The 26,949-nt window shown below is 42.6% G+C and overlaps 1 protein-coding gene across 3 annotated transcripts in view; it reads left to right on the top strand.

The window, feature by feature from the left end:
- AMBRA1 (autophagy and beclin 1 regulator 1) overlaps positions 1-26,949 on the top strand; it is a 181,774-nt gene that overhangs the window by 32,983 nt on the left and 121,842 nt on the right. For all 3 annotated transcript variants that reach the window (XM_063289679.1, XM_063289678.1, XM_063289680.1), the window contains one exon: positions 23,981-24,067. In XM_063289679.1, the coding sequence (XP_063145749.1) occupies positions 23,981-24,067 (87 nt within the window). The remainder of the gene's footprint in view (positions 1-23,980; positions 24,068-26,949) is intronic.

The raw sequence follows: 26,949 nt of genomic DNA, 5'->3' as shown, positions 1-26,949 counted from the left end.
TCCTATCCTGCTCAGCTCTCTGAATCTCCTGCATGTCAAAAGAGTATGCACACTTTGCTGACATGTTTGGGAGAAGGAAGCAACTACAATGCCTCCTCATCAGGTATTAAACTGTATCATCAACTTGAACCCGAAAGCCTAGATTCCAGCTAAGAGAATATACCATTTCTAGTCAAGAGTTAGCTATTTTAGAGGAAATTCATTCCTTAAAGGATAAAATTTCTTTAAACCCTTAAAGGATGAACATTTGAAGAGGAAACTTGATCAGAATGGAAGAGGCCCACAAATATTTAACAGCATTTGGTATCGGGTATGGCGAAATTGAACACACAGTAATGCCCTATGGATTGGCTAACAGGCAGATTTGTCATGTTCACTGTTTCAATGTGCATTGTACATCGTAACGTTTCGCATGTCAAGCTAAGTTGCTGATGCGTGTTCTGTCTAGGAGGGGGCTGTGACCTCCTTCTGCTGGGTTTGTTATCTGTCTTCAGGGGAATGGAATGTGTTTGGGTTATCTACTGTGTTCAAGGTTTTCTTCCCAGGAGATCAGCAGAACTCGCTGCCAGCACCTGGGATGGGGAATTTGAAACGGTTGGGCGAGGGGAGGGATCACGTTCACACCGAGGGTTTTTAGTTTGTACTTGGCACGCTTTTGCTCATTCTCAGCTTTCTCTGTATTTGCATACTATTCTTTAATAAACCAGATATTCTTAAGCTCCTGCTTCTGAGTCTGAGTCTGTTAGGATAGGCAATCATTACAAAATTCTTCTCCAGATTCATAAATGAAATATTTTGGACAAATATGTCATCACATACTTGAATGACATACTCATTTTTTCACAAGGCCTAGCTTTGCATGACACTTGTTAGAAACGTCTTAGGGTGACTCCATAAGCAAACTTTTTTTTGCTATGTTGGAAAAATGTACTTTTGATCTTCCCCAGTTGAATTATTTGGGATCTCAACTGAGGGAATTCAAATGGATCTTGCGAAAGTATAGTCCATTCTCTCATGGTAAGAACCTAGCAATGTGAAGGTTGTGCAGTATTTTCTGGGCTTTGCTAATTTTTATAGAAATTTCATCTGTAATGCATAAGACTGCTGTTGACTGTTATAGAAGGGATTACAAGAGAGTAAGCAGGCACACAATGGGGAATACACCGGCTGTTTGCCAAGCTTGCTTGTGACTCCCAGCCCCAAGTGCACCTGGGGCTGCTGGCACCAGCATGTTCCTTTTGTTGTGTGTTCCCCATTGTGTGCCTGCTTATGCTCTTGTAATCCCTTCCTCTCCAATGAATGTAAATACAAATATTAATTCCCTTCTTGCCAATTATCCAAGTGCCAGGGTGAGGGTGAGCATTCCAAAAGGAGGGGGAGTGGTTAGGAGGCAAACAATAGTGGAAGGTGTGAAACTGATTAGCCTTGTCAATTACAGGCAGCGGCTGTAAGCTGGCTATCCCAGCCCTGCAATGAGAATTCTGAAGGGCGGGAGTGGGGAAAAAGGAAAGCACAATTGTGATCATGTGATTTCCCACTTAATGACTGCTTCACTTAACAGAGCTGCTGGTCCCAGTTGTGGTTGCTAAATGAGGACTACCTGTATGACATTTTCAGTAAAGAGCTGCTTGGAATAAAGGCAGCATTCAGTTTTCATGAAGGTGCAGTCCATCCACTCCACAGTAGGTATGCACAGTATTTGAAAAATTGCAAAAAGCACAATCCCTCATATCTCAGCAAATCAGGTGGGCATAATTTTTTTCCTGTTTGAATGCCTTTATCACTTATATTCCTGGCTCACAGAACAAGCTGCTAGATACATTATCATGTAAACCTGAATATGACCTTCCACGCTCACCTCTCTCCCTGTTGAAATACTGCAGCCAAGCTACTTTCCCCCTCCCCAAGGATGAGACTTCTGGAAAGATTGGAGGCAGGGTGATCAACTGTAGCTCTGCTAGATCAGATTAGAGTGCAACTATACATTACATTTTAACCATTCAGTCGTGTCTGACTCTTGGCAACTTAATGGACAAGAGCTCTCCATGCAGCCTGATCACGTTGTTTTTAATTGCTGGATGTTCATCTGTTTTGGTATCTGTTTTGATGGTATCGAGCCAGCGTATTCTTGGCCTGCCCCTTCTTCTTGTTCTGCTCACAATTCCTAGCATCACCGACTTCTCTAGTGAGCTTGCACGTATGACATGGCCAAAGTAAGTCAGCTGTAGTCTTACAATTTTGGCTTCTAATGATATATCTGGCTTTATATGGTCCAGCACTTCTCTGTTGGTTACTCTAGCTGTCCATGGTAAACGTAACAATCTACGCCAGCACCACAATTCAAATGCGTCAGTTCTTTGGTTGTCCGTTCTTATTGTCCAACTCTCACACCCATACATCATTATGGGAAAGACTATTGCTCTGACTAGTCTGCCTTTTGTATTTAGGGTGATATCTTTGCTTTTCCAGATCTTATTCATTCTGGCCATTGTAGTGCGGCCTAAAGTTATCCTGCATTTGATTTCAGGTGTGGATTTGCCATTGTGGATAATTTTTGATCCAAGAAAGATGAAATCCTGGACTGTTTCAATTTCCTCATTATTAATTTTAAACGTCACTTGCCATCTACTGCTGTTGTCATTTTCCTGATGTTGAGGTTCAATCCCATTTTTTCACTTTCTTCCTTGATTTCCAGAATCATTTTTTCCAGGTCTTCCTTATTTTCAGTCAATAATGTTGTGTCATCTGCATACCTCAAATTGTTCATGGTTCTTCCAACAATCCTCACTCCAATATCAAGCAACTCTAGGTCTAATTTCCGCATGATCCCTTCAGCATAGAGGTTGAAAAGGAGTGGGGATAAAGTTCATCCCTGTCTAACACCCTTGCTGATCCTGAACCAATCTGTGTCACTGTAGAGTGTTCTCACTGTTGCTTCCTGGTCAGTGTACAGTGATCTGACAAGTCTGGTCAGGTGGGGTGGGACACCAATATCATTCAGAGCCGCCCATAGCTTATTGTGTTCTACACAGTCAAAAGCTTTGCTGTAATCGATAAAACACATATATAGATCCTTTTGGTATTCATGTGCCTTTTCCATAATCCATCTGACGTTGGCAATGTGATTTCGAGTGCCGTGTCCCTTTCTAAAGCCAGCTTGAACATCAGGTAGCTCCTGATTGGTGACATTCTGTAGCTGCTGTTATATAATCTTTAGTAGAATCTTGCTTGCATGAGAAATCAACGCAATCGTGCGAAAATGGAGCAATCTCTGGCATCACCTTTCTTTGCTAATGGGATAAAAACTGATCTTTTCCAGTCCCAAGGCCATTTTCAAGTAGACCGTATCACTTGACACAAGGCAGTGATGATGTTAGCTGGCACCAGTCTTAGTAGTTCTGCAGCTATAGCAGGCTGCATATGCCAGGGCTTGGGTAGATGACCTCAAGAAAGCCCACAGACTATTTTTTACCTTTTACTCTGAATGATGGATAGTTGTTTTACAGTGTCTGTTTATATTCTGTTCCCCTTCTTTTAAGAAAAGAGGTAACTGCCATGACAATAGAACTGCTGGACATGAAGGCATGTTTAAAACTCTTCATCAGGTAGAGAGTTCTGGTGGCTGAGAGCAGATATCAAGGATTATGTTTCATCTTGTGTTTGTCATGGGGTTATATGTTCCTGGAAAGCTGGCTGGCTTCATCCCCTACTTTTACTCTTGTGACCGTGAAATTTATTACAGATTTTCCTGCTGTTCAGGATTATATGACTGTTTTTGTGGTGGTGCACTTATTTACCAAGATGGCTCATTTCATTCTTTTCAAATGCCTTCCATAGGCTCAGGAAATAGTGCAACTTTTCCTAGATCTTGTTTTAGGTACAGTGGCTTAATCACTCATGTAATGTCGTACTGTGGATCTCAGTTTACATCCAACTTTTGGAAAGCGCTCTTCTGGCTATTAGACGTTAAAATTCATTTATGGTCCTTGAGTCATCCTGGCTCTAATGGGTAAACAGAGAGTGTGAACCAATTATTGGAACGTTATTTAAAATGCTATGTCTTTTACCAGCAGGACAATTGGACTGAGCTGTTGCCTCTTGCAAAATTTTGTCTTCAGCCCAACCCTCCAAAAAGCTGGACTCGAAGTTCCTTGGCCCCTTCCCAGTTATCCAACAAATTAATTCAGTGTCCTTTCATCTGCATTGCCTGCTTTAATGGCAGTTCATCCTGTTTTCCTTCGGTTGCTGCTTGTGCTAGAGGAGCCCTCTGCCCCTTGTATTCTAAAGCTGTTCCTCCCCACCCCCCCTTTTTTTTGGCGGATGGGGAAGAAGAGTATGAAGTAGAATGTATTCTGGAGTCCAGATACATGGAAAATGATTGGAAAATCTAATTCACTAGAAGGACTACTCTGAATCTGGGTAATTGTGGGAAAGCACTACAGATGTCCATGCCTCATGCCTTGTACACCAGTTTCATCTGAAATTCCCACACAAGCCCATCCTTGTGATCTGCCACTGCTACCAGTAGACAGGATGAAGAGGACTCTGTGCTTCCCAGCACAATAGATTCTCCAGAATAGGCCATCATACAGTAGAAATGAAGGGGGGACTTTCCAGCTCCATCTGTCTATGCACTGAAAGACTTGTCCACTGACTGGAACTGCCGAATGAGGCTTGGGGGAAATGTCTGTAATTCATTCCCAAAACACAGCTCCTGTGTTTACTTTGTGCATGGGAGGGGAGAATGAGTCTAACAAGGGAGGTGGTGTAAAAGGGTACAGAGGTGGCCTTAAGAAAATATGCAGCAACTGTTAAGAAAACAGTTATGAATGAACTTAACCTGCAAAAACTGGAAGCTGTGAGAAAGAAACTCAAGTGTTTTAATAGTTGTTGATTTATTTCTCAAAGTCCAAAAGCAGATTTGACATATTGTTTGTATAACTGTGAAGTGTGCTGTTGAGTCTTAGTAGTATTCTGCATTTTTATTGGCCTCAAATCTTTCTTGTAAATTCTCTTTAGTGCAAGTATGCATTAATTGGGGGTAGGGGGTGGGGGAAGGAATATTATCAATACCTGCATATTGCATACCGTTTATTATTATTATTATTATTATTATTATTATTATTATTATTACAATTTATATGCTGTCCAGCTCACAACAACTCTGGGTGCTTACAAATGAAACCATTAAAAACAAGAAAAAATACAATGCTATTACGATAGCAGCTTTGGCTGTGCTTGGTTTAATCATCCTTAGCAGTATTTTTATCATGCTGTGGTTAAAACAGAATTTTCACAGAATTGTATTAAAACAAAGCATATAGAATATTGTTCAGATCTGTGGTTGTAATCAATATGCTAGTCTAGCAATATCTTATCCTACCCAGCAAACCTCAGTGGTATTGTAGATATAAAAATGTTTCTGCTTCTTAATATTACACTGATACTTTTTTTGAATTGTCCTTTATATATTCTACTTTGTCAAATTAGAGAGATTCATTCTATTCTACATAGAATTCTCTCTAGATAACTCAAATGAGATTCCCATAGTAAAGCTTCGTGAAATGGAAATAAACACTTTTTCTGTAGGGAGATCCTCAAGTATGAAGCATTCTTATTAACGCAAATACTTCCTCCTTTGGCAAGTGATCAGAGTTTCAGAATGGAATTCCATTTGGATTAATCCTTCAATCTTTCTTTTCTTTCTTGCTTACAAAGTAATTAAGAAAATTTCCTGTAAATATTTGCCCAAACTGGGTGAGAATAGCAGTAGCTTTGTGGTAATTTACACCTTCATAAATCTTAGCTTTTGACCCAGTGGTCTTACTACTTGTTTATTGCAATTTATTATTTTTATATGGAGCTGTTTATCAAGCAAGCATTGGAATAAATATTGATTCTAATAGTTGCTGAAGATATTAATCCTAGCTCAGCTTTCAACTGGAATATTGAATACATTTTTCCTCCATGCTTCCTGACTTTCCCACTAAGTCAAGAATGCACAGCATGGCCTAAGAACACTGGACTTCAGACTCAGATTGCTGATTAAAGTCCTGTGATTAAAATGAAGATACGTTTCCCCAGAACCGCTATGGGGAAGAGACCTCCTGGAAGCTTCTCATCTCAGGTCTCAAGCTATTACTGGCTTTTTCTGTGGGATGAGATTCTGAGGAATGAAGATCATTTTAGAAAAATCTCTCCTGGAGAAATTAAATGCCTATCCCTTGGAGGAGTGATAGTTCCCTGGGAATTGAGAAATTAGGTGCAAAGTATAGGGCGGACTGTCCTACTTGAATATTGGTTCTTGAATATTCCAGTTCTGATTCCTTCTTGGAGCAGGTGCTGTTGGACAAGTTAGTTTCTGCAAGTCCTTGGTCATAAGATGACGTAAGATGACATCAGTCTTCAGAATATTTTAATCCATTCCCTGGTTTTCCTTTCTGGAAGTGCTAGAAGCTTTACAGATATTCTGATTACATCTCAGTAGTTCATTCTGTTTGCTGTTTTTAATCCCAGCTTGTTGTTTTATAATTTTGGCTGTGATATTCTTGAGGAAAAAGAAGATCAGAGAGAACTTGCTTCTAAAAGGACTTGTCAATATAAGTAGGACCTTCACATCCTTTCTTCGGTTCTCAACAGCAACACATGTTTACAATCCTTGAATAATATTGAGCAGAACAGCAGCAGTTGCAAAGTTCTTTCTGCAGATGTTAATAACTGGAAGGCAGACAATCTGTTGCAAGCACAACAGACAGCACTGCTGAACAGCTGGCAATTTTATACCTCAGATATTAAAAGAAAAAGAATAAAAGAAATTGGGCTAATTTAGCAAGTGAGGTCTACAGCATCACTCATTGTGCCGAGTTAATCTTAATCACCGAAGCATTGATTGACAATCTGGAGAATATTAATGTACAGTTCTCCTAGTGAGCAGAAAAATAGAATGGAAACTACAATTTCTCAGCTAATTGTGCTTAGATGTCATTTGTGACAATTTTCATGTTGTCTAGACAGCTTGTACAGCAACTGCTTCATGAGCCTGGTGTTGCCTTAATGTAGATCTGGACAGTATTTGTCATGGGGGGCTTGGATTCAGAGCCGGATGACAATGAGGGGCAGCCAGCTCCTGAAGTGGCCTTGGAGGAGGAGCAGTCAGCTCTGGGGGCACCAGACGAACAGCTGCCTGAGCAGGTGGAGGAGGTGGGGCTGGCCAGCGATCAGTGGGGTCAACTCCCGCTGCTCAGGGAAGATGAGGACTTGGAATTGCCACCCTCTCCCAATGTGAGAGCACAGAGAGCAGAACAAAGAGCAGAACAGAGGAAGTCAGAGAGGTTACTAATAAGGAAGCAGTCTCACCCTACTAAATGAGCCCCACCGGGGCCGCTCTTATTTAAGGAGAGCTACGAGCCCAAGACTGCTGTTGGAAACAACCGTTTGTTAATTCCGACTCTCTGCACCTTGCCATTGACTCTGCACTTGGACCAGCTGACAACCTCCCCAATGCCTTGGACTCCTGGACTGCCTGACCATTCTTGTGCCTGCTCCCTGGATTTTGAACTCTTTATTTGGCAAGTTGCTAGACTTGTGAGAACTTGGTTGCCTCTACATGCGTGTGTTTGCACATTGCTTTCGTTGCTGCTTGTTATAAGTAAAAGTTTGCAACTTCCTCTTGTGTATTTACATGTGCCTGGCTTGAGACAGGACAGCATTAGCTGAAGATAAATTAGTGCTATTGGGGTGGGGGCATCCCTGATGATTCGTAAGACTTGAATATAGCAAGGTAAGTTTTTGGAAGAGGAAGCACCAGTGAAGCCTGTTGCTTTGATTCTTCTGTTTATTCCTTAAAATTCTCCCCTTCCAGTTCCCAGTTCATATTTATAGACCAAACGCATGCTCAATTATCATGTATAGTTGGCTAATATATTCCTGACCTGCCAGCTGAAACGTAAGGGTTGGTGTTTTGGATTAGGACCTGGACGATCAGGAGTCAAAACTAGCTTCAACTATGGAAACTTACTAGGTGACTGAGCAAGTTATTCTTTTTGACTCCACCCTACCTCACAAGGTTATGGGTGGGATAAATTAAAGGGTAATCCTCATGTAAGCTGCCTTGAACTCCTGGAGAGAAGGCAGAATAAATCTAACAAGTAAAGAAAAATAAATCCATCTCCTGTTCTGCTGATCAGAGACTTGCCCTTTCCTCTTGGATACTAATGCTGCCAAGTTACAAATCCACATGCCTTGAAATGTGCATTTCTAATTTAAACGGAATAGGGAAAGCAATGATGTTGAGCTAGGCAATAGCATTGACTGACAGGCTAGGTCAGGTCTTCTAACCTTGAAGGTGGTTTATTAATTTGCATGGAACATTGTAAGTTTGGCTGCTTATGAAACCCCAGAGAGTTTGACAGTGATGCTCTAGTGAGTTGAGTGGAGATTTCTTTGGAATATGTCAAAGTTGTATCAGTATCTCTCTGCAGATTTTCTGACTTTTGCACATTCCAGTAATTTTTGCTCATCGGCATTATTAAGGATTTTAGACTTGTGATTGAAATATAAAGTTAAATTTTCTTAAAGCAAAGGTTTGGAGTGCCTTGAAGACTTTTGATAACCTTACTACAGGTAGTCCTTCACTTAGGGACTGGAAAATTCATTGTTAAGTGGTGCAGTTGTTAAGCAAGGCATCATGTGACTGCACCTGATTTTACGACATTTTTTGCAGCAGCCATTAAGTGAATCATACAATTCCCCATTGGTTTTGCTTGTCGGAAGCCAGCTGGGAAGGTTGCAGATGGCAGTCATGTGATCCTGGGACACTGCAACCATTGCAAATACATGCTGTTGCCAAGTGCCCAAATTTTGATCATGTGACTGCGGGGATGCTGCGATGGTCGTTAGTGTCAGGACCAGTCATAAATAGCTTTTTTCAGCATCATTGTAACTTTGAACAGTCACTAAATGAATGGTCGTAAGTCGAGGACTACCTGTAGTGTTACAGGTCAGAGTCTTTACAGAAATATTTATATTACTGAACCTTTTTATTGTGTGTTTAGACTCTTCAATGCAGCTTGATCCTCAATATTGCTTTCTTCTCTCAACAAATTTATTTTAACTAATAAAATGTTGGTATTGGTTTTAGGCAGAAGCACTTTCTGATAAATCCCTGGAACATTGTATAGATAGTTTATTTGAATCCTGCAATATTCTTCTCTTCTTGCGGGACCACTGACTTGGTTTTGTGTTAATGGCTCTGATATCTAGGACATACTTTTGTACCTCTTGATATTTTGACAGAGCTCTTAATAGAAGTAACAGCATAGAGGCTTAAAATCAATATGGCAGCCTCTCTTCAGACTGATTAAAGAAAACCGAAATGCAGAATTCTTCTATAAGTGCAAGGAAGGAAGAGGTTGGCTGGTGTCCGGCCTCCTTGAAGAAAATGTTGCTGCTTGCTTAAATCAGGGCTGCTAGAAGTGCAGCCTGGCTGCAATCCCTTTTGCAGCTGAAGTCCCCTCATAATGGGTAGGAACAAAAATTGCAGGCTTTTTTATTATTTGCAGTTTGGGGTTTGGGGGTCTGAGGGGCAAAATGAATACTTTAAGCCTTTACCTAAAAAAACCATAAAGTGATCCCTGGCCCTGCTCACTTTAGACCAGTGTTTTTCAAACTTGTCAACTTTACTATTTGTGGACTTCAACTCCCAGAAATCTGGGAGTTGAAATCCACACATCTTAAAGTTGCCAAGTTGGAAGAACACTACTTTAGGCTATAATCCTTAACATGTGGTGTCAGGCCTGCTGAACCTCAAAGTTACTCTTAATCTAAATGCTGCCATTACTATTGAAGCTGTTTTCCCTGATTCAGGCCATCTACCTAGTGGGAAAGAATATTACTTTGCAAAGCATTCAAAGGAGAACTTTAGAAAGTATGTTGTTTCCTCAAAGTACTGAGGCAGACACATTTTTGGGATAGCTTGGCAAGCTTTTTTAATGCTTTCCTGGTTATCTGTGTATGCACATGCACAGGCAAGACTTCTGCCAGGACTGCTAGAGAGAGAAATGGCTGGGTATGCGCTTAAATGCAGGACAACTGGAAGAACCTTTGAAACAACCACACTGAGATTTCTTCAGTGCTGTGAGAAAGGGCACTTGAGTGCATTCTAAGAAGCACTCCTTGGATTGCTTTGCACAACCCTAACGTTTACATGCATTTTTATTATAATTTATAAATATTCATCAGAGATTACCTTAGATTATAAATCTAAATAAATATTAGACTGTTTCTTTAAGGCCATTGAGCAAATTAATTTTCAGTGAAATTGATCTGTCTGGAATTCCATCATGTAGCTGTGTAATAGTGGGATGCAGAGCTCAGAAGTTGGTTGGTTGGTTGGTTTATTTTGGTTTAGAGATGCCCAACTCTAAGCAGGGTCTGTAAATTCATGGTGAACAAAGCATCTTATTGATCTTATATACTAAGAAGAATTATTTGACTCAGCTGATTGATGCAGTCAGGTTAAATAATTTTTATTTTGACTGTTATATAACCAGAAGAGCTAAGTATTCAAAATTAAGTAGTTATACAGTTTTACAACTGAGTGTCCCCTTGAACAACATTCTCTTAATGTGTTTGTTACTCCTCCTTGCCCCCTTCAAGAATATCTGATACCATTTTATAGGTTTCTATTATGGGCAGGTTGCTGGGGATTATTGGATAGTTTTGTGTATATCCTTTATGTCCAAAATTCCTAGGTACTAGAACAATCAAGGATTGTTCTAGTACCTAGGAATTTTGTTCATGTCAGTTGAATAAAAGCGTTTTTGCCTTCCAGGCAAAGGATAACTTGCTAGCCTAAATTCTAAAGAACTCTGAAGCCTAAGAGAGGTCACAATGAAGAGTATATCTCACATTCCTACAAAATATAAACCTGTATTGATGTGATGGTTTTCGGGCCAGAGGAAGGAGGGAGTGCATTCCAAGGAGATAAGCATTCTCACAGCCTTGAGAGCCTTGACCAGCAGACAAAGAGAGTTAGAGTAGCCCCGCCTTAGAGTTCCTGGGGTATTTACCTTTAGGTTAGTTAGGATAGGTTTAGTCTGGCAAGATGCTGTCTTAAGGTAAGAACAATGAAGAACCAGAGCTGAAATATCGGCTCAGTGTGATTCTTTGCTTGATCCCTTGACAATTAAGCAATATAAATATGAAATCCCTTTTGAGACAGAGGTGGAAGTGTTTGAAAGGTCAGAGGCTATAATTCAACATCCTTGTCTCATGAAGACCATCAGAAGAACCATCTGATGACACTGTGACATTGCCAGAAATGGAATAATCAACGTTCCTTTTTTGGCCTATATTTTTGGTAGACTAGAAGGGTACCAGTCCATTCTCAATCTTAAAAGCTGAAAATAAATTACAAAATTTCAATGTCATAATCTCGAGTGCTGGGAAACTGTAAGTGAAATACTAGTGGGGCTGCATGTCAACCACAGATTGCTTACCTTTGGCTTAAGATCTTTCAGCAAAATCATATTTTGATGCAGTCCCATGTGAATGGAACAAGGGAATTTTATGAGAGAGCTGGTGAGTCGAGGGGCTGATCTGCTAAATTTTGGGGAGAGTTTGGCTGATTGTATGGGTCTGTGTGGTTTGGCATGGGTATTCAGGTAGTTCTTGCTTAATTACCATTCATTTTAATGACGGTCCAAAGTTACGATGGCCTCAGAAAAAGTGCTTTACAACCCGTACTCGCACTTATGACCATCGCAAACTGTTGCACCACCCCCGCAGTCACATGATCACAATTTGGGCACTTAGTAACTGGCTCACATTTATGACCAGTTGCAGCATCCTGTGGTCATGTGATTGCGATTTGCAACCTTTTTTGCTGGTTTCTGGCAAAAAACATCTATTGGAGAAGCTGGATTTGCTTAATTACCACAGTGATTCACCTAATGACCATTGTAAAAATGGTCATAAAATCGGGTCTGGTCACATGGTGACTCACTTAATGACCGCACCGCTTAATCAATTTTCTGGTCCCTATTGTAGTCATTAAGTGAGAATTGCCTGTATGCATGTGCTAAGCATGCTGCCTAAGGACATGGTCTGGAGGAAAAGCAGGTTACAGCAGCAGTTGTCTCATTGATCAGGTGATTGGCTAGCAGGTGGAGCTTTGTTCCTCAACTAACTCTTCAGTATCAGCTAGCACTCTTTAGAATTTGGGCAAGCTTCTGATATCTTGTAACCAGTGTAATTGACCAGGAGAGCAAACAGGAATGGGATGTTTTGTGAGGGAGTTTAATGGAGGAAGGAAGAGTCTGACCTCAGATTCTGCCAAAAGGTTGGCCTTTGAGGAAGCAGCAGTGTGATTTGCCAAGTGTATTTGCATATTTAGTGTCTTACCAGAAGTGTATGCTAATTATACCTGTTGCAAATTATGCTCTTGCTGGAGAAGGAGAAAGGACAAGAGGCCAGGATTTACCTGGGAGGGTGAAGAACACAAATTGCACAGAGAGCTCTCTATGAAGGCCAGTAGAATAATACCTTAGAGCAGAGTTTCTCAACCAGCATTCCGTGGAACTCTAGGGTTCCGCGAGAGGTCATTAGGGGCTCCCTGGGAGATCACGATTTATTTAAACAATTATTTCAAATTCAGGCAACTTCACATTAAAGAGGTAAGTTTCATCCTTTATTTTTAGTTTAAGAACATTGTTATTGCATAGATTCAGGCCTACACATGAAACGAATATAATAATTTTGTAACTTCTGGCCTATATTTGAGCCTGAATGTGCAGGGGTTCCTCGAGGCCTGAAAAATATTTCAGGGGTTCCTCCAGGGTCAAAAGATTGAGAACAGCTGCCTTAGGACAGGGGTCATCCAGAAACAGAAGAGACAAGAGGTGGACTTGAGGAAGAAGTGAAAGGAGCAAATGTATAGAAACATATGGCAAGAAATGAAGAAGTCCCCATGAGAAGAAGAAAATGGAAAATTTTAAAAAGGCTTGTATGAATGAATAGTCAACTCATTGACAAGCTGAGATGCAGAAAGGAAATGTATAAGAAATGGAAACGGCCTTATGAAGGGTAGATGGCTAAATGAAAGGGAATAATGCCACTAAAGGAAGAATGAACAATTTAAAAAATGGTTGGGTTAGTACATATAGAGTGATCAATACATGGGAGCACTTCAAAACATTGTGGCTATTATATGGGCCAGTGTGAATTTGTTAAGATTAGCCTGACATAGTGACTAGGTTGATAGAGCAAAGGAATGCTGCAAATATGGTGCAGCTTTATTTATTTATTTATTTAGCACAGGTTTTATGCTGCCTAGTCATAAGACTTTGGGTGGCTAACACATGTAAAACACTTAGTCTCAATAAGGTGTTTAATTAAATCTCTCATGGTATCCTTGAGGCCAAGATGGATAAAGTAACTTGGCTGTTATGTTTATTTTATATAAAGTATTTTATTTGTTTTTATATATTTTACTATGAGCCGCCCAGAGTTATGTATGTGAAATGGGTGGCTACATAAATCGAATGAATGAATGAACGAATGAACAAATAGATTCAGCAGTCTGATAAATTCCCTACTGGTTGAGTAATCTCACCCAGAGGATACTTGTAGATAATTCAGCATTGACCTGGTGGGAAATATGAAATACAGTCTCCTAAGATGCTGTCCTTGACCAGTGGCAAGGAGGCAAAATATGGAATGGAAGGATTGCTTATTTTCTGTGTTGGCATTGGTGGCTGTCAGCCAGCAAGATAGCAAGCTGGATAACTGCACAGTCCAGAGGTAGGCAAACTCAGGCAGAACTTTTAGAAGCAAAGAGTTCATTTTTCCTATAGCAAAAGACAGCAACTGTAACATACAGTACTCAAGGCTAGGCACAGGTTGAGAATCCAATAAACAAACAAGACGTCCAAGGGAAAAGACAAGAGTTCAAAGCACAGAACAAGGTAATCATGACAGAGCTGAGGCTTGAAAAGTTGTTCTCAGCATTTTCTCTCAGGGAGGGAGGCCAGTAAATAAGCCATGCTGAGCCACCACCCAGATGCACAGCTGAGATACATTACTAATGAGTCTACTCTCCTGCCAGCCTGCTTCTTGTCCAGTCTGTCTGACCTGTGGAGCTTAGCTTTCTGTTGTTGTATCTTTAAAGCATGCCGCTGCTTGGGACTAGGTAGGTGGCCTTCAGAGTCTGAGAGGTTGTCAGTGGGTGCAGACAAGGAGTCCTGGGGACTTGCTGGATATGCCTCAGCCAGAGTGGAGTTATTAGCTTCAACATTGCTGGAATCACTCCCTCCAGGACTATTATTACTAAATGCCCCTGGATCTACCTCCTCCTCCTCCTCCTCCTCATCAGAAGACAATTCCAATAGGGCTGTAACAGCTTATTAAATTTTCAGGTGACACCAAGCTCTAGGGATTGGTCTACAGTACAAAACAGCAGTTCAAAATTACCTTGACATCTTATCTGTAGGTTGAGTCATGGCAACTGGATTTCTTTCTTTTGGTTGAAACGTTTCGCTGCTTGTCCAAGCAGCTTCTTCAGTCTGGGCAAAGGTTGGTAAGGGGACCCCATATATGTCTTCCAGGGTGGCTGCATTGTCCCTTTCACCTGAATGGCTTGTTAATTGTGCAGTGAAGGTGTGGGTTGTCTTTGGGATGTCCTACTCCTAAATCCCTCGCTCATCCCCAAGTGGATCGTTAAGTGTGGCCTTCCTGGTGAACTTGTGAAGTGGTCTTAATCTTCCTGGGGACTAATGGAAGAGCAGCATGAAAAATGGGGGACAAGTTGTGTCTGAGGCCTCCGCCTCTAATGAGTGAAGGATTTTCCACTTTGGCATGAATGGATGCCTTAACCTCTCTTCTCTTCTTAAGAGAATCAGTGGATTCTCCTAAGGGACCAGCATGTTGAAATTAAAAGAATGGAGATTCAAGCTGAATATTCAGATTTTCCTGATGGCAAGAGCTCTTAAGCAGTGCAGTGATATACCTAGAACTCCGGCATACTTTCCCTTCCTGAAGGTTTCAAATGGGCTGGATGTTTTAATGGATTCCTGCACCAAGGAGGTATTGAACCAATTGATCTATAATGTTCCTTCCAACTCAGGTTTCTTGTAACAATTTGTAGTATATAAGTGGGAATGCAGTTATTAATGCACAACTGTCAGGTCTAGCCCAAGAATGACATAGAATCAATCAGCCAAGTTTAGTTTTTTATCTGCTTACACTGTATAGACAGAATCTTACCAGACTAAACCTGTACTACTACAACTTAATGGATATACTGTACCTTGGGAGACTCTAGGGTGTGGCTAATCTGAATCTTTTCTTCTTCCCACATTCCAACTCCAGGCTGTGTTGTCTCTTGTCTCCCCCCCCCTTGGAATGTGCTCCCTCCTTCCTGAGGACCAGCTGCGTTACTGTAAACCATCATATCACCTCCCCCTTTGTAGACCCATTCCATCACAAGAAGGAATTTGTGGTCATTCTGTAGCTGAAAGGTTTAATATCCCACATCAGAGGTGAAGTATGGAGACTAAGTTGTAATGAGGCTTAGTTTTGGCTTAATATAATATACCAGCTTGTCCACTCTACTTTTCAAAACATGGCTTATTTCTTGAGATTGATTTATAATATTGCCAACAAGCACTATAAAACAAATCTTAAAATGACCAAAATCAACAACAGATTATAGGAGAAACAGTGGAATGAGTCTAATTGTATCCCTGCATGACAAAAGAGTCCTTAATCAGAGGAATGCTTCCATGAGTAAAAAAGGTGAGGGAAGAGATGAGAAGCCTGTATTTGTACAATCATGTTCTTTTTCAGCCGTCTGTACCATGTTCTACCTTGAAGATGCAAGTTACTGCAGAGGAAAGGGTGGGAAGAGAGATTAGTGAAAGTCACTGGATTGAATATTTATTTTATTTTATATCCCACCTTTATTACTTTTATAAATAACTCAAGTTGGGGAACATACCAAATACTCCTTCCTCCTCCTATTTTCCCCACAACAACAACCCTGTGAGGTGAGTTGGGCTGAGAGAGAGTGACTGGCCCAAAGTCACCCAGCTGACTTTCATATCTAAGGCGGGACTAGAACTCTCAGTCTCCTTGGTTTCCTCTGGAAGAGATAAAGTAATGCAGTAAGAATTCCAGATTGCAAGTTCTGTGTAACAAAATGGGCTTAACTGCATCCCCTGAAAGAAGAGACTTTATGGAAGCTTTTCTACAATAAGATGGCTCTACAAAGAAAGCCATGTTATGGGAATCACTGCATTTTGTCTCCCTAGGAGAAAGTAGTTAGAAAACAACAGTCTTGATATAATTCATATTGAAGAATTTCATCCCCATCTAATTGGTTAAATTCTTGTTTTGGTAGATTCACAAAATGAGTTAAACAGATTGTTACTTTATATAGAACAATTATTGTGTTACTTATTTACACAGACACAGAAACACTCTCTACAAAATTCTTATGAGTCAAGATGGTTTACCTTGTAATAAAATAAAAATCAAGTAGATTAAAACTTGCAAAGACAACTCAGGTACACTATCTACCCCATCTGAATAAGATGGTTTTTGTGTTTTTATGAAATACATGCAAGGTGGGATTCCCCTTACCTCAGGGGACAATTTGTTCCATAATGTGGGTACTGCAGCTGAGAAAGTGTGCCTCTGGGGCTCCACCCCCTTAACCACATTGGATGGGGACTTGGAGTAGCACAGGGTGGACTGAGTGGAGTCAGGAGAGATGGTCCTGCATGTACAATATACAGGTGCCATCACTGTAGAGCATTAAAAGTAAACACCACCTCAAATTGGATCTGGAAGCCTATTTCTAACAAATGCAGTGACCTCAACATAGGTGTCATACTACAGACCTACCTCCTCCTGTCAGTAGTCAGGCCACTTTATTTTGAACCAGTTGTAGCTTCTGAAATGTCTTCGAGGACAGCCATATGTAAAGTATATTGCAGAAGTCTCTGAGATGATAAGGTCATAAGTTAGTTGCAAGGGTATTCTGGTGCAAAAAGACTGGCAATTGGCCCATGGTATGTAGTAATTGTGGCTTCCTGCACAGGGTGGGGGGACTTGCAGTGTATTTTTTAATATTATTTATAAAATAAACATGGGTAACTCAAATGGTATACAATATAAATTTCTGCTTTTAGAAATTAGGCCTGTCCCTTACATGATTATTTATTTCTCAAATTTCTAACATCGCCCATTTCCCCCCGAAAAGGGAACTCTGGGCAGTTGTATTCCTGTCTTGAAAGTACTGTTGTGCAGAGGAAAAAAAACTTGCTGTATATGTGGTCAAAAAGTATGTCTTGTAGGGTATCTAGGTTATTGTCACAGTCCTGTCCCAAGTAAGCAGCACTCCTGTACAGTCAGAATTGGTTACAAGAGTCTTTATTGGCAAGTGACACAAGATGGATCAAAGATCCGAGTAATTCATGAGTTACAAGCAGCTGTATAAGTATATTCCCCCCCCCTTTCCCATTGAAGAAATCTGTCTCTTGTCTCTCACTTTTGCAGTTGCCCATTCTGATCTGTCCAGGGTGCTGATTGCTGGTAATTCACACTTCCCCATCTTCCACTTCCCTCCTGTCAGCCCATCGATTTGCGTTAATGGGCTGATGTGCGTTTCCGCTCCTGGCGCCATGTACGAACAAGGTGGTGGAATTGGTGTCAGGATGGCACCCAGGGGGATGCCCTCCTGACATGCCCCCCCACATTCCTCTCCCCCGTTTCTGGGTTGTCTTCCTTCGTTGTCAGATAGTGTCTGTGTTCCCCCTCCTCTTGGTTTTGTTGGGAAATTTTTATGAAACTCCTTTGTCAGCCTTGGTGCGCGTACATCTCTGTTCTCGACTCACTCATGTTGTGATTTGGGGAAGTGTTTCCACTGTATTAGGTAATGTAGTTTTCCCCTGTGTATTCTTGAGTCTAATATGTTTTGTACCTCCAAATGTTCCTCCCCATTGATCATTATGGGTGCAGGTGCTTTTCTCTCTGGGTGCCAGCGTTCTGAGCTCTTTGCTGGTTTTAGCAGACTGCATTGGAAGACAGGGTGGATTCTTCTTAATTTTTTTGGCATCTGCAGTTGTACTGTGACCTCGTTAATCACTTTTGTGATAGGGAAAGGTCCTATGTATTTTGGCGCTAGTTTCCTAAACAGTTGGGTGGATTTCAGAAATTTAGTTGATAGATACACCTCCTCTCCCACCCTTAGCTGCGCTTCTGGTGTTCTTTTCCGGTCAGCATGCTCTTTGTATGTGTCCTTCGTGTATTTTAGTGCCCGTTGTATTACTGGCCACCCTTCGGTTATGTGTTTTACCCATTCATCTAATGTGTGTGTTTGGGGTCCCCCTGCTGGCAGCTCTGGGAATGCTATGAATTCCTGCCCATTTACTACTATGAATGGTGTGAATCCTGTGCTCTGATGTACTGAATTATTGTAAGCTACCTCTGTGAATGGGAGGAGTTCTACCCAGTCATCCTGTTGATAATTAATAAAGCATCTGAGGTATTGTTCTAATGTTTGGTTGGCCCGTTCAGTCGATCTGTTTGTGCAAGGATGATGACTAGAACTTAGTCCTTGTTCTACCCCAATCATCTTTAGAAAAGCCCTCCAGAATTTGGAGGTGAATTGTATTCCATGGTCCGAAATTATTCTTACGTGGGTTCCGTGTAAACAGTAGATGTGCTATACAAATAGCCTTGCTAATTGTCTGGCAGTTGGGATGCTGGTGCAGGGGATGAAGTGAACCTGCTTTGAAAATAGGTCTGTTACCACCCAGATTACTGTCTTTTTATAGCTCCCTGGTAGGTCTACTATGAAATCCATGGATATTTCCTTCCATGGTTCTATAGGGTTGGCTACGTTTTGAAGTAGTCCCCTCGATTTGCACCCTCTTCTCTTAGCCCTCATGCAAATTAGGTAGCTACTTACATACATCCCTTCGGAGCATTGGCCACCAGAACTGTCTCCTCACTAGGTGCATGGTTTTTAGAACCCAAAATGCCCGGCTGATTCTGCATCATGGCACCTCTCTAGGATTTTCTTTCTTATGGGGTTGGGAATGTAAAGTCTCCCAGCATTCCACCATAGTCCTCACTCTTCCTTCAGTTGAGCTTGGTGGCTTTGCAGCTATGTGTCAGCTTTCAGTGCTTCAGTTAATTCCTTCTGTACTCCCTCCTCCATCTCTGGGGTGGTTTTTGCTTTTTGGCCTCAGGTTACTGCTGCCCCCCCCCCCCCCGGTCGGGATGATCATGCTCACTATTTCTTCCCTCTTGCTGTTGTGCTGGGGCATTCTGGATAACACATCTGCCAGGAAGTCCCCACCCTACCCCGGGAGGTACTTGAGGGTGAAATTGGATCAGCTGAAGAACTGAGCCCATCTGACCTGTTTGGGATTTAGTTTTCTCGGGAGGCGTAGTGCCTCCAAGTTTTTATGGTCGGTCCAGACCTCAGGTGGTTGGGTTGCCCCTTCTAATAAGTGTTTCCAGTGCATTAGTGCCCACTGCACTGCAAACGCTTCCTTCTCCCACACCTGCCAGTGGTGTTCCATGTCGCTGAATTTACAGGAGAGGTATGCACATGGCCTGAGTTTCCCTTCCTCATCCCTTTGCAAAAGGACCCCCCCCCCAATCGCCATACCTGATGCGTCGACCTGCACAACCAGGGGTTTGTCTGAGTTGGGGTGCCTGAATACCGGTTCTGAGTTAAAGAGGATTTTCACTTGCTTGAACACTCCCTGGCACTCAGTATCCCACTGCAGTGGTGCTCCCGGTTTTTTTGTCTTCTTGTCATCCCCTTTTCCCTTGGTCTTTAGTAAATCGGTTAGGGGCAGGGCAACCTGGGCAAAATGGGGTATAAATTACCTATAGAAATTCGCGAACCCTAGTAAACTTTGTAACTGCCTCCTGGTTTGGGGTGGTTCCCAATTTAGCACATCCCGTACCTTTCCCAGATTCATCTCGATCCCCCTGCTGGAGACCTGATACCCCAAATAGTCTAACTGCTCTTTGTGAAATGCACACTTTGGCAGTTTAACATACAGTTGGTTTTTTTTAGCAATCTTGTCAGTACTTCCCTCACCAATCGCACATGCTCTTCCATTGTCTCTGAGAAGGGCAATATATCATCGATGTACACTAAGACTCCCCAGTACAGTAAATCGTGCAATACCTCATTAATTAAATGCATGAGCACACCGGGCCGGCCCCTCAATCTGAATGGCATTACCAAATGTTGAAATGACCCCAATTGGCAGTTGAATGCTGTCTTCCACTCATCCCCCTCCTGAATTCTCACCTGAAAGTATGCTTCCCTAAAGTCCAGTTTGGTAAAAATCTTCCCCTTTGCTTGGTGTGTCATGATGTCTTTCATCAGGGGTAGTGGATATTTATTGGACGTGCAAATGGTGTTTAACCCCCAATAGTTGGTGCATAATCACAACAACCTGTCCTTCTTTGTTCTGCATAGAATGGGGGCATCCACTGCAGACGTGGCTGGCTGGATGAACCCTCTTTTTAGGTTTTTGTCAATAAACTCCCTGAGCGCTTCTGACTCCTTCTGGGTCATTGGATACAACTAGGCTTTGGGGAGTGTTGCCCCTGGTTCAATTTCAATGGCGTAATCTGATTTGCAGTGGGGTGGGAGTTGGTTGGATTCCTCTTCCCCAAATATGTCCTTGAGGTCCTGATATGGCTCGGGTATGAGTTCGTCCCCTTCCCCCCCAATGTCTCTCCTTTTGATAGGCACGCCACCCATTAGCTCATGGTCAGCCAGCCGCCTCTGCGGTTATAGCCCCTTGAGTTGCTTTACCTCAAAATTTAAGAGTCCCTGCAGTCCAGTCCACTTGTGGGTTTCCGGCTTGCAGCCATGCGAGTCCCAAAACTACTGGAGGTTCAGAGATGGGGTCTACTATGAATCGTAGAGTTTCCTCATGATCCCCCACCCGCATCCGGACTAGCTCGGTACAATACTTTGCTAGGCCTCCCTTCATCTCTGACCCATTGAACTGCATGAAATTAATGGGTCTTTTTAACTTCCTTGTTTTTAAGTTTAATTCAGCCACCAGCTCAGGTTGTATGAGGGAGCGAGTACATCCTGAGTCCAAAAGCCCTGGAAGATTCTTTTTCCTGTCACCCCTTGTTGCTTCTAATCTTATTTTCACCAGCATTGCTGGGCAATCCCCACTTACCATCTATTCTGCATGCCCCTTCATGTCTGCCTGTCCTTTAGCGTGGTTTAGAACAGGCACCCATCGTTGCCCGCCATTGGATATTCTTCTTCTGTTGATTCCCCCTCCTCTGAGGTGGTGTCTCTGGGTTGCCCTCTTTTTGCGGTGGCCATGGCCCCTGCTGGTTTGTGGTCTGGTATCCTAGGTTTGATCTTTTTTGCTGAGGTTTCCTCTCAGTTGGCAAGTTGGGGGCAGTCTGCGATGCAATGTCCTTCCTTGCTCCATCTAAAGCATAGTCTTTTGCATGTCCTGTATTCCTTCTGCTCCTCCCACGACTGGTGGATTCCCTTTCTCTCTGTCATTGCTGCTGTCGTGGTGGGTCATTTCCCTCTCGCCTCATCTCGTTGCTGCTCTTTCACACGGGTCTGGAGGCTTTCTGTTTCCCCAGCAAGGCAAATCCATTCCTTCATAGTCTTGGGGTTGCCCCGCATCAGTGCCCATTGTAAGATTTCTGATTGCAGACCCCCTTGGAAGCATTGCACCTTCAGTGACTCTGGCCAGTCTATTAATCTCCCAGCCAGTCTCCTGAGCTCCAGTGAATAGTCAGAGACTAACTTGGTTTCTTGCTTGAGGCGGTGTAGGTTCGCCTCAGCTGTCACTTTCATCAGGGAGACTTCGAACCTCTCTCTTAGGGCGCTCATGATCTCCTCAGTTCCACAGCTCCAGCATTGTGGAGCCCTACTACCCATTCGGCTGCTTCCCCTTCCAGGCTTGCTGACATGCAGTTAACCCTAGATTCTTCGGAGGCAAATGAGTCTCCACGCTCTCTGATAAAGCCCCTTACTTGAGTCAGAAAGCAGGCTAGGGGTTTTGGATCCCCTGTAAACATTGCTTTTAGTTCCTTAGTTTCAATGGACCCACTGGCCCTTTGTGGTTGGCTTAGTGTCCCTTCAAGGGCTCTTGTGGGTGGGGGGTAGGTTAGAACCCTTCCCAGTACCTGCTGTCCCCCTCCTGTCTTGTGGCCTCCGGGGCTCCCACCTGGTGATTGTTGGCACTTTGTCTCCAGTCCATTCATTGTTGGTGGCTCTAGTCTCCGCAACACCACCTCGAGCATTCCTTGCAGGCGGTCCATGTGTTCCTCCATCCGCCTGACCCTCTGGTTCATTTCTTGGGTTGTCATTGGCCCTCTAGTTTGTTTGTTTGTTTGTTTATTCTTCAAATTTCTATCACCACCCATCTCTCCCAAAAGGGGACTCTGTTCCGAGGTTTTCTTGGATCCTAGAAAGGGGTGCCTAGGATCGTTCCCCCCGTGAAGTCACCTCTGATGTGCCGTGCCCACCCAGGATCGTATTCCGTCATCAGGAACATTCAGGGTGTGCCACCCCAAGCAGTGGGGGTTGCCACCCAGGTGGCTTGTTCCCCCATCTGTCCCTCTCTTGACATTGAGAAGTGGTTCAATGGGGCCCGGGCCTCTGCATTGCCACTTGCCCCATTTGGGGTCATGGGGTCGCCTTCGGGGTCCGGCTCTCCCATCTGTGGACTCTCCTCAAAGAGCTGGTTACTCTCAGGTAATTCCACCATCGATGACTCAGATCCTTCTGTCACTGTCCCATCCCAAGTAAGCAGCACTCCTGTATGGTCAGAGTTGGTTACGAGAGTCTTTATTGGCAGATGACACAAGACAGATCAAAGATCTGAGTAATTCATGAGTTACAAGCAGCTGTATAAGTATATTCCCCACCCCCTTCCCATTGAAGAAATCTGTCTCTTGCTTTTGGTGCGAATCCACTGCTCGCCTGGCTGCCCATTCTGATCTGTCGAGGGTGCTGATTGCTGGTAATTCACACTTCCCCGTCTGCTGCTTCCCTCCTGTCAGCCCATCAATTTGCATTGATGGGCTGACATGCGTTTCCTCTCCTGGTGCTGTGTGTGAACAAGTTGGTGGTGGAATTGGTGTCAGGATGGTGCTGGGGTGGGGGGTGCCCTTCTGACAGTTATGTATAGAGAGCCAGTTTGGTCTAGTGGTTAAGGCAACAGGCTAGAAACCAGGAGTCTGTGCGTTCTAGTCCTGCCTTAGGCATGAAAGCTGGCTGGATGACCTTGGGCAGTCACTCTCTTTCAGCCCAACTCACCTCACAGGGTGGTTGTTGTGGGGAAAATAGGAGGAGGAAGGAGTGTTAGGTATGTTCACCACCTTGAGTTATTTATAAAAATAATAAATGCAGGATAGAAAATAAAATAAAATAAAATAAATAATAATATATCCTGGGAAATTGGTTATTGCCAAGGGCAAGTGTGTATTATCATAATTTCTGTAATGCCCTAGTAATTCCATGGTCTATTACATTTAAAGTTTTATAATATTAAATAAAGCAAAATTGTGTAAGAACTTATAACAGGAGGACAATCTGGGAATAGCATATCACTTGCTATAGCTCTAGGTTCCCAATCTGTATGCTTAGAGGTGTCCCCCTGGTAGATAATTAATATAACATATAAAGGCTGATTCTTCTGTTGTTATCATATGGTGATTATGTTATAAATGGTTCCATTTTTAGCTAAACTCTTATAATAATTGTGGGGAAGGAGAAAGCAGGCAATATTTTAATAGAAGTACTTGCTGTGCTTAGGGTGACTGTTGGGCCAAAATAAGTAAACAAAAATTAAAACAAAATAATGATATATAAGCAATTCAGAATTTTCATTTTGGAGGAGACAAGAAACTGGACAGCTAGAGTAATGGGGATACTTAATTTTTTTGCTTTGTTTTGTAGGAGGCTGTTGGAATCTTCACTCATTTCACTATCACGTTATGATGGGGCAGGATCCCGCGAGCATCCGATCTATCCTGATCCAGCCAGGTAAGGACAGAATTGGGTTCTCTTGAGAGCAACATAAAAACCTGGTGTGTAAAGAGTCTGATAGGGCAATAGTTGCAGGATCAAGACTTGTCCCCTTTTTTGTATATGGGAAGAATGATGGAATTAAGCCACTCTCCTTCAAATCTGGAAAGAGTTATTTATGGCAGTAAAGAGCGGCTAGCAAGATGTCTACCAGACGGGATTGGATTTTAGGAGTTCCAGTAAAACTGTCTTCGCTGTGGATTTTGTTATTTTTCAATTGAGAAATTAGTTTTTGTAGTTCCATATGTCAGCAGTCCCCAACCTTTTTGGCACCAGGGACCAGTTTTATGAAAGACAATTTTTCCACGGACCGGGGGGTAGGGGGATGGTTTCGGGATGATTCAAGCGCATTACATTTATTGTGCACTTTATTTCTATTGTTATTACATTGCGATATATAATGAAATAATTATACAACTCACCGTAATGCAGAATCAGTGGGAGCCCTGAGCTTGTTTTCCTGCAACTAGATGGTCCCATCTGGGGGTGATGGAAGACAGTGACACCCGAAGTGTGTTGCTTATGTCCAGTCTACTCCGTAATCTTATTTTGGTTGCTGTCACTGCAGAAAACCTGCTTCACAAAGATAGGATGTTGGAAATGGAAGCAGGCTTTTCAGTGCTTTGTGGCAATCTCAGGATATTCCACCTTGACTTTAATCCAGAATGTATGGAGATTTGAAGTTGTCTCAAACATACTTTTAGGGCCACCGTCATTTGCGATCTCAAGCAGTTGATCCGCTTCTAGCACGGACAAAGTCGATGGCTTATTCACAAATGGGTCGTGGATCCATTCCTTCCCAGTTCGGGGGTCTTTTGTGGTTGGGAAGTAATGCTCAAACTCTTTTGAAAGCTGAGATAGGTGATCATGCACCAGCTGAGAGAAAGAAGACCATGGCTCAGTCTCTTTCAAAATCTCTGCTAATGTTTGAAAAATGTCAAAAATCCCAACGTTCACTTGTCGACCCCATAATTCCAGTTTGGCTTTGAATGCAGCCACTTTATCTGCCGTCTTGAACACAGTTGTCGTTCTCCCCTGAAGTGACAGATTGAGTTCATTGAGCAGGTTGAATATGTCACACAAGTAAGCAAGTTTTGCGACCCATTCCGTGTCACTGAAATGTGCTGCCAGTGGTGACTAAAACAAATCTCTGGAGTGGCTCTCAGAACTCAAAAACTCTGGCCAGTGATCTACCTTTAGAAAGCCATCTCCCTTCTGTGTAAAAGAGAAGACGTGTGTGCTCTGCGTCCATCTCCTCACAGAGCTGCGCAAACAGACGTGAGTTAAGGGCATGTACTTTAATGTGGTTGATAATTTTAATCACATCCTGCAAAATGTTGTTAAGTTCAGGTGACATTTTTCGGCTAGCCAGCATTTCTCTATGGATGACACAGTGCGTAGACTCACATTCAGAAGCCGTCCAGTCATGGCAGCCACTCCGTCCATGCATATACCGACACAAAATGACCAATTCAGTTTTCCTAATATGTAATCGTTCAAAGACTTGAATAGTTCTGCAGCTGTGGTGTTGGTTGGCAACAAAAGTGCGCATAATTCTCATGCATATCCTCCTGAAAAATATATCGCACAAAAACAAGCATTGTTGCCTTGTTGTCAACATCGGTAGATTTGTCAACCTGGATTGCTTACCACGGTGACTCATTAATCCTCTCTGACAATTGTGCCTCAATATCCTCTGCTATTTCATCAATTAGTCTAGTTATGGTGCTAGCTGAAAGAGGAACACGTGCCACCTTTTGAACTGTAGCCTCTCCTAAAAGTTCATAGCAAATGTCCTTAGCAGCAGGCAGGGTCAACTCTTCACCAATAGTAAAGGGCTTCTTAGCTTTAGCAATGTGGTTAGCCACTAAGAATGATGCTCTCAGTGCAGACACATTTGATGAAGTTGGTGGCATTCAATAATTGCTTCTGTTCTTCGTGTTCATGTTTTTTTCTTTTGAAAAACTCCTAAGTCTTGTCTTTTAATGCCGGGTGCTTGGTCTCCATGTGGTGAAGCAGTTTTGAAAGTTTCATGGCTTCGTTGGATCGCCGGCCGCCACATATTATACAAAGCGGGCTTGGAGAATGTGAATCACCTGTTGCAATGAATCCGTAATTTAAGTAGGACTGTTAGTATTTTCTTTTAAATGCAGCTTTCTTTTTGTTGGCAGTCTTAGAGTCTTCTGCTGTCTCATCATTGGGTCTTTTCCCCTTTTCAAAGAAGCTCTCCAGCGACATTTGTTTTTTACTCATTTTGGCAAGGAGTAGCTTGTGGGCTTACCAAAACTGTGACAGACAAGCGCTCAGTGCTGGAAAACGGCATGAACGGAAGTGGTAAATAAAATTATGGACGGGCCACGCGTGGATTTAAAAAAGTGTCAGATTCTGACTTCTCATAAGGAGTGCACAACCTAGATCTCTTGCATGTGCAGTTTACAGTAGGGTTCGCACTCCTATGAGAATGTCCTGTTCTGAACTGTGACTCAACACAGAAGGTGAAGTAATAACCTTTACTAACACAGTAAGTGCGATATAAGTTCACTGGTTAGTTGCTGGTTGGCACATGGCAGGGCTGGCATGAAACTCAGGATGGTGGTAAGCATGATAATGGCTTGGCTTGGCAAGGTCACGCTGGTGAAGGCAAGGCTCGGTAGATTTCACACTGGATCCAAGCAAGGCTTGGCAAGATTCACTCTGGCAAAAACAAAACGTGTCAGGATTCGCACTGGGTACAACAAGGCTTGACACAGAGTACTTGCGTGCTTGCCCAGCAGGGTTGAAGAGCAGAGTCCTTTCCAGAAAACCAGCAAAGCCAAAGCAGACCGAGCCACAGAATTCCT

The sequence above is a fragment of the Candoia aspera genome, chromosome 1 (assembly GCF_035149785.1).
Source record: "Candoia aspera isolate rCanAsp1 chromosome 1, rCanAsp1.hap2, whole genome shotgun sequence".
Classification (NCBI taxonomy): Eukaryota; Metazoa; Chordata; class Lepidosauria; order Squamata; family Boidae; genus Candoia; species Candoia aspera.
This window is presented reverse-complemented; position numbering and strand designations above follow the sequence as displayed.